The 12,730-nt window shown below is 52.2% G+C and overlaps 1 protein-coding gene across 1 annotated transcript in view; it reads right to left on the bottom strand.

The window, feature by feature from the left end:
- Positions 1-12,730, bottom strand: part of SPSB4 (splA/ryanodine receptor domain and SOCS box containing 4) — a 78,681-nt gene that overhangs the window by 53,062 nt on the left and 12,889 nt on the right. Inside the window, exon 2 of the mRNA XM_034995913.1 lies at positions 9,097-9,943. Coding sequence (XP_034851804.1) covers positions 9,097-9,790 — 694 coding nt within the window. The 5' untranslated portion in view covers positions 9,791-9,943. The remainder of the gene's footprint in view (positions 1-9,096; positions 9,944-12,730) is intronic.

Here is a 12,730-nt window from a genome sequence, read left to right as displayed (position 1 = left end):
TGCAGTAATCCTTTCCCAAACAAAGTTGGCCTCACAGAAAAGTCATGGATTTCCTTGCGTGTACCTTGCTGGCAACGGGGCGACGTGGCGAATTTGGGCTCCAGGACAGGTAAACTGAGTCACATGGTGGCTGGGGAGGATGAGAACAAAAGGAAAATGGGGCTGGATAGGAAACGGAGGAAGTGCAGAAGGCACAGCTGGACAGGGGAAGGGTGGGGAGCACGTAGGGGGACAAGGTGCAGGAATGACCCTCATGTCAGCCAGGCAGGAGGGCTGGTGGGCAGAGCCAGGCTTGTTTACAGCAGGCCCTGTTGGGTAGGTGGGGAGGAAACAGGCCATTTCCAACGAAGAGGTCAGCACAGACCAAGCACGGAGGAGTAAGCAGACTGGCTTGGCTGCAGGATCAGAGTGGGGGTTAGAGAGGTGGACAGTGGGAGCAGGGGACAAGTCGTGTGTGGGGAAGCCTTGCCCTGTGCCCTGCCCTCAACACACAGCAGCATGAACCCCACCCAGAGGCTTGTCCGAAATGCAGAGTCTTGGGCCCTACCTATACCTCCTGAGTCAGAACCTCATTTAGCAAGATGCCCATTGAGGTGTGAGAAGCACTGCTGACAACAAGTCTATGGGGTGAGTCCCATCAGCAAACCCACTTTACAGACAGGAATGCTGAGGAAACTTACGCCTGGCTCATCCAGGTAGTACACGGAGGGAATGGTGATCTTGACTGTGCTGGACTCTGCTCTGTGGTCTGAGCAGGGTGGGGACAGGGGCTCTGACATGCAGAAGGCACGGGGAAGCCACGGAGGGTCTCAATGCTGCCCAAGCTGTCAAGACCACTTCCTACGAAGGCATCATTCTCCTCCTAAACTCCAGTGTCCTCTCCCATCTATGTCAGGCTTTTTGAACACAGCTCACAAACTGCATCGAATCCTCACTCTCTTGTTTCTGGGGAGGTGCGTTTTCAAGGGGGATTGGAGGCCTGGGTTTTAGGTCTGGTTCTCCTGCTAATTAGCCGGTGACCTTGGGCAAGCCGTCCCAGCTCTCTGGTCCATTCAGCTCCCCCATGTAAAGTGGGGGTCCGGCCCCAGCTGCCAGAAGGCATGTCTCCCAGCTCCATTGCCTGGGGCCTGCCCTCACCCTCCTGCCGGCTCCTCTCTCAGCCACCTCTTCCCCCTTCCCTTCCCTCCAAAGGTCCAGCAGGGGCGAGCCCACAGCTGGGCCTCGTGGCCATCTGTTCGGAGACAGATGCTGCCCCTCAGGCCTGGCGCCTCAACAGCTCCTCCCCACTGAATACCCGCAGGGGCCATGGCGGGCGAGGAGGCCGTGTATTTGGACAGCCTTGCTGAACACATGTCCATCGAGCAAGTCACCACCAGGAACTCCAAAACACTTCCACCAGACACTTAGCTGGAAATCCCTGAAACTGCTCACAGGGAAGGCTCAACACTCCCAGCTATTTGTGACAAACTCACAGTGGCACAAATTCAACCTCAGGTGGCATTTCCATCAAGTATCTTAAAGAGAAAAAGAGTCACCCCCCCCAAACCAACATATTCCCTTATGTGAAAGCCCCCAAACCCAAATTTAATAACAATAATTGTTTCCACATCTAATAACACTAACAGTAATTCTACCAGTCTACAGGAGCTGTGATCGTCATGAGTGGCGATTTTTAAACCTACTTTTTCCCGTGTCTAGCACGTGCCAGGCACGCGCCCAGTCACTTTCTGTATATCATCCACAATCCCAACGCCTGTGGCATAGTGTGTTTCTATTACTTTTGCAGATGAAGACACGGAGGCTCCAGTGTGAGCTGACTTGCTCAGGGTCACAGCTCATGAGCAGCCCCGTCAGGAGTGAGCCCCAGCTCTTCCCACGAGGCCCCACGGAGGCCCTCTGAGAGGAAGAGGGCAGGTGCACAGTGTTTCCAGGGTGTGTGACTCCGCTGTGTCCCAGGGCGACACTCTCCTGACTGAGCCCGTGCTTCAAAGCCCCCTTCCTGCAGGAAGGACTTCCAAGGGTGAACCTACTCACGACTGTTCAACTGTGAACACCGCCCCCCTCACCCCCCACACACACTCAGAGCAACGCCACAAAAACCGCTTTCAGCTAAAAGTCTGTTCCTTTCTGTGGCAAACAAAGGGTAGGGGCCAGTTTCTGAATGTCAAGATCCTGAATCAAATGGCCCAGCCCATCGCCCAGCCTGGGCCTGGCCTGAGTGCGGGGACAGATGTGCTGTGCCCCACACACAAGGAGAGGTGGGACTGGGTCACTCTAGGGTCAGGTTTCAAGGGGGTGGCCTCTCCGAGCCAGCCTCCCTCTATTCCAGCCAACTGTGACTCGGGTCCTGCTGCAGAAGGGAACAGAAAAGCTCGGCAGGTGGCGGGAGGCCAGTATATTCATATGCGCTTACTGAGCACCTACTATGTCCTCAATTGCAAGGGGTACCACAGAGGGAGTCTCTGCCTTAAAGAACTATCACCCTCAGTCCTGGCAAGAGCAGCAACAGAACGGCAACCCACTCCATCATGGACCTGCCCTGGGCAGGTAAGGGACCAGGTGACTCGGCATGCTGACACACACCCTACGTCAGCACTGACCAGATTATACAATTCAAATGCTCCTAGTCCAGCACTGTGCTTGAAGCCTCCTTAACAGCAAATTAATGTGGTTCTACTGTACTTTAAACTAGAAACCAAATCATTCACAAGATTCATCAAGGGGCCCAGAAGAGCTCAGCGCTGGACGCGGGTAAGCACGGTAAGACCCACAGCCCCCTCCAGCACACGCCCCCACTCTGAGCCACATGCTGGACCATGCTTCGTTTCTGCCTCATTTCTTTTCTTTTTTTTTTTTTAAAGATTTTATTTATTTATTTGAGAGAGAGAGAATGAGAGAGAGCACATGAGAGGGGGGAGGGTCAGAGGGAGAAGCACACTCCCCGCCGAACAGGGAGCCCGATGTGGGACTCGATCCCGGGACTCCAGGACCATGACCTGAGCCAAAGGCAGTTGCTTAACCAACTGAGCCACCCAGGCGCCCTCTGCCTCATTTCTAATCCTCACAGCAACTACGCAAGGCACATATAATTATTCCCACTGCACAGAGGGGAAAACGAAGGCTCGGGGATGTTAATTAGCCAGAAGGGGGCAGAAATGAAATTTAAATTGGAATCAAATGTTTATTCTCAAAGATTGGAAACTGCATAAATGTCAAAAAAGTGGGGGTCTGAATAAAATAATGACACAACCATACCAAGAAAACTCAGGCAGCTGTTAATAAAGAATGAGGCAACTCTATAGTAATATTAAATAATCGCCAAGATCTATGAGGGGGGAAGGGAGATGCAGAACAATGTTTACAGCATGATCACATTCATGTAAAATTTCTGTGTCATAAATTTCTGGAAGGACACACGCAAAACTATTAATGGTGGTTGCCAGCAGGGAGAGGAGCTGGGGAGCTAATGGGTGTGGGGGGGTATTTCATTGTAATGGGGGGGTATTTCATTGTAATATTTAAATTTGTTGCTATGTGCACAGTTTGCCTTTCAAAAGTAAATGCACACATATTTTTAAAAAGATTTTATCTATTTATTTGAGAGAGAGAGATAGCAAGAGAGAGCATGAGCAGGAGGCAGGGGGATGGGGGGGAGAGGGAGAAGTAGGCTCCGCACTGAGCAGGGAGCCAGATGCGGGGCTCGATCCTGGGACCCTGGGATCAGGACCTGAGCCAAAGGCAGATGCCCAACTGACTGAGCAATCTAGGCGCCCCAAATGCACACATATTTTTAAGTCCCTCCTCTATCCACTTCCCCACACATGCTTCCTGGGTCACCATCCCTTGTCCCGAGGAACTCACTTCATCTCCACTTGGGGAAAGAAGGCACACATGTGCAAAAGTAAGTGAATGGGGCGGATGCGGGAGACTCGGTGCTGAATGAGGGTGCAGGGGGCAGAGCCCTGGGCTGAGGGCTGGGGTGGGCTGGGGTCAGGGCAGAATGATAAGGGGGACCAGGCCTGGGTCGGGAGGGCCGAGGAGCTGCATGTCGATGTCAGGGAGGCTGGGAGGACCGTGGCAGCCGGGAGACACACGGGAGTCGAGCAGGAAGGTGGTGAGTTCAGTGCAGACTGGAGGATGTCTCTGGCAAGGGGACGGTGTCCTTGTACTCAGCCTGGAAGGAAACTCTCTCTGGCCTTCATCAATACCAGAAGCCTTGGCTGGCTGCCAGTGTCTTCTGCTGAGCCGCTGCACCAATAAATACTTGTTGGCAGGTCAATTAAACCATCTAGGAACAACGTCTGGAAATACAGTTTTCCCGGCTCGATGCAGGTGGACAAGCCCTCTCTGCCAGTTAGGCCTGAGAGCCTACGTTTCCCACTCTCTAACCCCCCAGAGAAGGAGCCCTGGCGCCGACCTGCTCTGTGGAATCAGGCTCTATGTGGTGGGCAAAATGGAGTCAGGGCTGGCCCAGGCAGCAGGAGCAGGGCACAGGAGAGCTGATGGACTGGGGTGAAGCACAGCTCTCCTGCTGGCTACCTGCTTGGCCTTGAGCAATTCGTGAGTTCTTTACCTCTCCAAGATTCCATTTTCCCATCTACAAAATGGAAATAACAGCAATATCCCTTCAAAGTTTATTGTATGGGTTAAGAAAAAAAGAGAGAGAGGGCGCCTGGGTGGCTCAGTTGGTTAAGCGACTGCCTTCGGCTCAGGTCATGATCCTGGAGTCCCTGGATCGAGTCCCGCGTCAGGCTCCCTGCTCGGCGGGAAGCCTGCTTCTCCCTCTGACCCTCCCCCCTCTCATGTACTCTCTCTCTCTCTCTCATTCTCGCTCTCTCAAATAAATAAATAAAATCTTTAAAAAAAAAAGAGAGAGAGAGAGAGAGAGAGAAAAGAACACTTGGCCCAGAGCACAAAACATGGGTGGTATAAAAAAAAGCATAATCATTATGACCCTCAAATCAAAGCTGCGCAGGGCTCCAAGCCCGCCCTTCTCTGTCTGGGGCTCCTCTCCACTTCCTGTGTCGCCCATACACCACTCACCGCCCAAGATCTGCAAGACAGGAGACAAAGCTGTTCTGTCAAGCTTCCTGGCCTCCAACACGTGGAAGGGGGAGCCAGGGAGCAGAGGAGCAATTCCGGAAACCAGCCCGGAGCCGATTCCAAAGGCCTGGACCACCTCACAGCCGTGGCGCCAAACCTCACAGCGGCTGGGACATTTTCAGTGACATTCTCCTGTTAGCAACCGAAGCATGCCTGATCCACAGACACTGCTGGGCTGTCTTGATGCAGCTAGCTTTTCCGAACACCTTGTGGAGCTCTGTGCTGAGCCAAGAGCTTTGAGGGCTGGGGATGAAGGCAGGAGGGAGGAGAACAGCCGGGACAGCATCTCAGGGTCTCACCCAGATCCACCGCTGAAGGAAAGGTCCAGTTGGCTGCGTGCCCACCCAGCCCAGTGGAGCAGTCTCTCCTGTTCCTTCCCTTCCTGCCCCCTCTGCAAACATCTCCACAAGGGGCCCATTGGGCCAGTGTGCCTTGTTTTGAATATCCTGGTTCCCCCCCTTACTAGCTGTGTGACCTCGAGCAACTGACTCAAGCTCTCTGTGCCTCAACGTCTTCATTGTAAAATGAGATAATACAGGCATTCGCTGAAAGAGTAGTTGTAAGGATTAAATGAGTGAAAATTTGTAAAGTGCTTAGCATAAAGGCCAGCACAGACTAAGCACTATATAAGAGGTAGGTATGGGTGGTGTGTTATTATTGCTGTTATCACTTGGGCTGTGGACCCGGTCATCTGGAGACAGCTTGCCCGCTTGCCCGACCTCCCCCTGGGCATCCTGCAGCTCTTTGTGGTGAACCCGGAGATGCAGAGCTGCTCCACTCCATGCCATGGCTGAAGAATGCATTTGCAACAGGAAAACATGCTTCTAGGAGCTCTACCCCCAACGAACACATGCTTCACAGTTAAATGCGGTTAGTCCTTTTTGAGTCTTGCTTTCATAGTCATAAAAATTCAAACACTGAGAAAAGGATATCCATGAACTTACTTCACATTAGAGGAGAAGCTTCTATTCAGGCCACTTTTGTTGTAATCTATATGTGAAGCTCAGGACCTGGCTCAGTTCGCCTGGTTAATGAAAGCCGTGAGCACCCACGGCTGTATGCTCTGTGCCTGGAGCTTTATCATGCCCATTCTACAAAGGAGAACACTGAGGTTCAGAGAGAGGAGGTCATCCTTGTGCCCAGCCTTCTGGTGAGCACTGGGGCCAGAGTCGAATACGGTTTGTGAGGGGCCTTGGGCATACTTCTCTCCCCAGTGATCTTCTGGGGAAGCAACCCCAGAGAGCAGCCCTGCCTTTCTGTTCCAGAGTCTGTCTCTGACGATGCTTCCCCACATCCCTGTCAGGTCTGAGTGTGGAGACTTGACATCATGTCCACAACCAATGGTGGCTCAGAATTTTCATGTACAGAACCCCACCTTGGGTCACCTTCCCTGCCCAGGGACTCCCCAGGGCCAAACCCTTCCCAGTGCCCAGGGATGTCCCTGGTGGACATCAGCCCAGGTCACTGGCTACAGGCATCACACAGTCCCCTCCCAACCAGCCCCGATCAGACTCCACCATGGCACGTCCTATGGCCCACTCTGTAGTCAGGGCGTGTCCTAGGCTGACCATGACCTTTCAAAGCCCAGGAAAGCTGAGGTCCCCCTCTCTGCCATCATATCCTGCCCATAATAGAGAACATTACTCCCATCTGGAGAATAGGCTAGTGCCACAGCAGACAAGCCAATCCTGACACAGAACAACAGATGCTACAGTCTTGCCTCACATGACATCTTGTCCTTCCCTTGCCTCCTGACGAGCATTCCAGCTTCAGCCAAACTCAAAAATCACTGCGAGTGGGGAGGAGGATGGAATAGGGCAAGTTTCAGCTGCACCAACCTTCTCCAGCCACCTGAAGGATCCAAGAGCTCAAAATGCCCCAAGAACAGCTGTCCTTTCCCACCCAGCTCCCCACCAACATTGCACCAAGGAGGATACCATGGCTTGACTGCTCCTGATCCTAACATGCCTGGGGGGAGCCACTGGCCAGCCTCGTTAGCACCTTAGCTTTGTACCTGAAAACCAAGCAACAGATAATAGCTGAGTGTGAACCAATACTCAAGAGGAAGCGCATCTTGGGGGCCCAACTGTTGGCTCAGGGAGCTCCTGCTGGCTATCAATGTCAGCCTTTAATGCCAGCTACCATATAACTGGTACCACCAGACCAATCTCACAGCAGCTATGAAATGAACCTGATACTGTCCCATTTTACTGATAAGCAAAATGAGTTGTAAGGCATTGGAATGACTCACCAGAGACACGAAACCATTAAGCAGTGGGGATGCAGTTGGCACTAAGGCGTGTCAGACTCCAAAGCCTTGTACGCCAAGTCCACTCTTCTGCTCCCATGATAAATTCTGGCAAGTAAATTTTCCAATTCTGCTTGAAAAGAGTGTTTGTTGTTGCTATTGGTTTTCTCAGTACTGGGGTTTGCCTGGCCCCCATGTCTACGAGGGGTCCAGACATTCTCCACAAGGCACTGGGATGATTAAACTAGCCCTTCTCAGGACACACTCATCTGCTCCTAGATCTAACCGGTTAATCAGAGAAAACAGAACAACACTTTGCCATGAATGGCAATCTTCATCTAACAACCATGAAAATGAATCTGAGGGAGAATGCTGTCTGTTCCACCAGAGAGATGAGCATACGATTGGGGTGCCTGGGTGGCTCAGTCAGAGAGATGAGCATACCAGCCACTTTCTGCTGGCCCGCCACCCTTGAAAACAGCCAACCTACCCTACCCTCGAGGTAAATATAAATTTTACTTGAGTAAAATCTTGTTCTTGAGTTCTTTTCTGAGGTGGTACTCCCAGTCCCTCAACTGAAGGGGGGGAGCATGGGAAAAGAATAGGCTTCGGAGGCTGACAGACCTAGGTAGGCGTTGGTTCTCTGTAGCTCTGCTCTTCCGTTTTCTCCTCTCTGAAATGGGGGCAATTATAGCTCTCATCTGACATGAATAAACTGGAATTCTGGCTGTAAGCACCTGCCTCTGTGAGCTTCATCAGGGGCGTGGCAGGAAGTGTCATGTGTGGATGAGGAGTGGATAAGCCCGCAAGGCTCCTCTCAGCTGGTGGCCATGCATGGCTCTGTGCAGAGGCCACCCTGCCTCCCTGAGGGACTCCCTCCTGAAGCCATAACCAATTTTGTGGCCATGATTTTTAAGCTGCCTCACAGCATGATGGTGCCTATTAAATGAGAGGAGGCCTCAGAGCTGCCAGGGATCACCCCCAGTAGCCTGGGGGCTTGTCTACAGCCTGCAAGGGGGTTTTGTTTGCCCACATGGTGTTTTCAGCAGCTGCCAACTTCAAAAATGGGGCTCTTTCACACAAATCTAGATTTCTGGGTCCTCTTGGAAAAAAGCAGGATTCTACAACTTCTGGCTCTCATTCCCAGGAGGTAATAATCAGCTAGAGATGAGGGCCAGGTGACCCCTTTTAATAGTTCACCAGGGAGAGCTGGAAATTGGGTGCTCGGTCCCTGCCTTCAGGAGGCGGTCAACAAATGATAGTTGTTATTATCATTACGTATTATTTATCAGTAACTCAGAGTACACGGCATTCAAGTGCAGGCACTAGGCCTTCTACTGTCACTCTCCTCCTGCTGTGAGCCTGAGGCCTGGCACACAGGAAGACATCAATTTATATGACCCTTATGCAGACAGCAAGATTCATGATTAGTATCAACACGGGAAGCCCTTAGTAGGTGCCAGTCACTGGTCTAAGCACCTCACGTACATTATCTTGGTTGATCCTCACAACAACCCTGACCAAGATTACTATCCTTGCACCACTTTTGCAGGTGGGAAAACTGAGGCACAGCGCAAGACCACCAAGCCAGTAAATGAGAGATTCCCAGAGTTCACATCCTCTACCCGGCAGGGTCGGCCCGAGTGACCATGGAGGGCGGGGCCTCCCCTGCTCCCTGCCGCCCTCCCCAGTGCCTCCGTGACAGGCAGCCTCTGGAACCCCTGGCCCCCCGACGGGGCACTTACGGTCAAGGCCGTTGATGTAGCGCATGGTGACTTCGCAGTGGCCCCACACGGCACTCACCACCGGGTACAGCTTCTTGCCCTTGAGGCCGCGGAAGGCCACGCCCAGGTACTGGCCATCCACGACGAAGCTGAGCGTGCCCTCGTCCATGTCCAGCACCACGAGCAGCGAGTCGGGCAGCGCGAAGGCCTCCTCGGGCCCCAGGAAGGCGGGGTAGGCCACTCCGGGCCTGTTCTTCCCGTCGTGGTAGAGGCGGCTGCGGCCCAGGTCCCAGCCCCACGACTCGGCGTCGCTGCCCACCAGTGCCGTGTAGCCCACCGAGTGCAGAGGAGCCCGAGCCGTGGCCACGCCAACTACGGCGTGGGTGCCACGCTGCCGCGCCGGCCAGTTGATCTGCCAGGCGTGCAGGCCGCGGGCATGGCCCACCTTGCCACGGATGCCGTCCGTGCTCTGGGCCACCGGGTGCCGGTGGAAGGTGAGCCGGTCGTCATCCTTGACGAAGACATTGAGCGAGCGGTCCTCGGGGTTCCACGCGTGCCGCAGCTGCACCGAGGGCCCCGCCGCGGGCATGTCCAGCAGCTGGTCCAGCCGCGCCGGCCGCCCCGGCTCCGCCCCCTGCAGCTCCCGCTTGGCCGGCCGCAGCGCCGGCTCCCGCACCTCCACCGACTTGAGGCTCCCCGAGAGCTTCTGGCCCATGGTTCACTGCCGGGAGGGGGCCGCTGCGGGCCACCGCTACCTCGTGGGAGCTTCCGCTCCCCACCGCCAGGGATGGGCCGCCGGGCTGCGTACCAGACTTCTGGACCGTCTACCTCCACAGCCTCTGCCGGGCTGGGGCAGGGGCCCAAGCTCCTGGAAGAAAGCGAAGGGCACCGGTTATGACAACAGCAATAGCCACTTATGCCCCTCTTGAGGCTGGGTCCTTTGCGTGCATTAGGAAGAACAATTAAGTAATATAACAATATCTGGCATTAATCTAGTACTTTCCATATGCCAGACACTGTTCCAAACAGTTTACATTATCGTTTAATCCTTAAGTCCTCCCTGTAAGACAGGTACATCATTATTCCCATTTTATAGTTGAGAAAACCAGAGAAGAGAAAGGCTAAGTAATTAGCTAAAGTCCCACAGCTAATAAGGTGCTGAGCTCAGATTCACATTGAGATCATCTGGCGTCAGAGTCCATGTTCTACTCTTCCAGTAATCATAGACATTTTAGAAATAAGGACTGAGCCTAGAGAAGTAAAGTGATTTACCCAAGACCACAGAGACTGGAGAAGAACCCACGTGTATTTTGTCCCAGGGACAAGGCCTGTGCCAAAGCTGAGGGGACACAGGGCCGAGGACATAGGGATGCAGAAGTATAGGGTGTGCGGGCTCCCTGCTCAGCAGGGAGTCTGCTTCTCCCTCTGCCCTCCTCCCTCTCATGCTCTCTCTCATTCTCTCTCTCTCAAATAAATAAATAAAATCTTAAAAAAAAAATTAAAAAAAAAAAAAGAAGTATAGGGTGTGGCCCGTTGGTTCCCACCCTGGCTTCCCTGGGGAGCTTAAATAGTATCTAAAGTGTAGCCAGCCTCGAAAAGGAAGACACAGTGAGGAACCCACAAAATCACCCAGGGACATGAGCATGGACACAAGACAACCGTCTGAGGATGGGATGGAGTCTCCATGGGAAGGTGAGTGGGAGGCAGGGGAATAAGGGGGCTAGTGTCCAGGCTCTGGAACCAGGTAGAACTGCATCCAAATCCCTGTCTCCATCTCTAAGCTGTTTGTCCAAAGAAAGGTCTCTTAGCCTCTCTTAGACTCTAGTTTCCTCATCTGTAAAAGGGGGGTAAATAGCGCCCTCTGCGTAGTGTGGTAATCTGCGAGACAATATAAAGGGCCAAGCCTGAGACTCTGTGGGCAAGGTTTTCCTCTCTGGCTCTATCCTCTGGGCATCCCACAAGTACCCCTTCCCTTTGGATGGGCCTGCTCTTTCTTTGGGCACATAAACACTGGTTAACAACACTGACCCTGGACAACCTCCTCTGAGGCAGGATCCTGGTTTCCAGGGAGGAGGATTTGGCCACCATCTCTGGGAGGCCAGCCAGAACCCAAGGTGCTCGAGCTGCTTGGAAAGCCCTGGATGTGAGGAAAGATGGAGAGGTGAGCCCTGCATCCAGTCCAGAGCACAGGCATGTGCACTCCTCTCTGGCCTAAGGGCAGCTGGGCGCCAAACAACTTCCCCAGAGACAGACCAAGAGGCAGGCATGTTTCATGCCCTGTCCTGTCTGGCCACAACCTCCCACCCAAATAGTGGCACACTCCCAGGCACAGTCCAAAGGGAGAAGGAAAGGACCCTGCTGCCACACAGCACACCAGGTATACCACGGATTCCTTTTTAACTCTCCTATTTTATTCTCAACTCCCATTTTCTTTCCTTTCTATTTGCAGACGCCAGCTTTAGCGCATGCCAACCCTATCCCGAGCGCCCTGGCTAATGTTTAATCTGGTGGAAACCAGAGCACGTGAAAATGTGCAACACTAGACACTCCTAAGATAGCAGAATACAGTTACTCCTTTTCATATCCCAAATCACCTAAAATAAAGGAGAAAGAGCAAGAGAAATGTAAATGTTATCTTCAGCGAAACTAGAACACATTTGTAACCCAAAACACAACTTCTAACGAAAGACTGCCAAGAACAGTAAAGGGCTGCCAAAAGCAGCGAAGATCCGACGGGGGCGAGAGAGCACCTGTGGCCACAGATCTCGGATAAAGCTGGCAGAGCCGACTAGTAGCTGGCACTCCCTGATGGAAAAAACCAACGGTTCCCAAACAGAAGAGCAGGAGCTGCCTCGGACACCCTGAGGCTAAAGGAGGGTGGGGCTAGCAAAGGAGACCTCAGGTCGCCATCACGGCAGGAAGCAGTGTGTCTGTGAGGCAGAGCGGGAGGACGGGCCTGCACTGGGGGAAGCCCCTGGCTACAGATATCTGCTGCCTGGGTAGAAGCAAGGCCAAAAGAAATCACAGCCATAGTCCTGGGAACAAAACTGTGACGAACCAGGGAGCCATCATCCTGTTCTCCTAAGATACTTCCTGGCCTTTCCTCTACATAAATCCACTGCAAAATGTCGATCTAAAGAAGCTTCTCCTCTTCCAAAGAGGAACAAGCACAGGATAGAGTCAAAGATGCTTACAGGAGAAATAAAGGAGGAAAAGGAAAAAAAAAAAAAAAGGCAAACCAAAAAATTCACCAGGAAAAAAGCTGTCACAAAGCATATAAAAATTGTGACTAAATTTGTAAACTAATTTTGTAATCACTTATTTCAGAAGGGAGACAACTAGCACAGTCTTAAAAAAAGATAAAATGCATCTTATATAGTTATAAACATCCAGAAGGACTGAAAATAAAATACAAACCTTCTAAATTGTCAGAAAGAACACAAAATAAAACAGACCACACAGTGAAAGATTTTGCTGTAAGAAGCAATAGAAACAATAACACAAAGACATAAAATATGATAGTAAAACTAAGTCAGAAATACTAGCTATGTCAATGAATGGCCATGGTAAACTATACAAAAAAAAAAAAAAAAGAGTCTAAGATTGGAAATCAAGACAAAACTCCCAACTGTATGCTACATATAAGAGATATCTC

Source organism: Mirounga leonina, unplaced genomic scaffold, assembly GCF_011800145.1.
Source record: "Mirounga leonina isolate KUSES-001 unplaced genomic scaffold, KU_Mleo_1.0 Mir_115, whole genome shotgun sequence".
Classification (NCBI taxonomy): Eukaryota; Metazoa; Chordata; class Mammalia; order Carnivora; family Phocidae; genus Mirounga; species Mirounga leonina.
The sequence above is the reverse complement of the archived record's forward strand: the minus strand, read 5'-3'. Positions and strand labels throughout refer to the sequence as shown.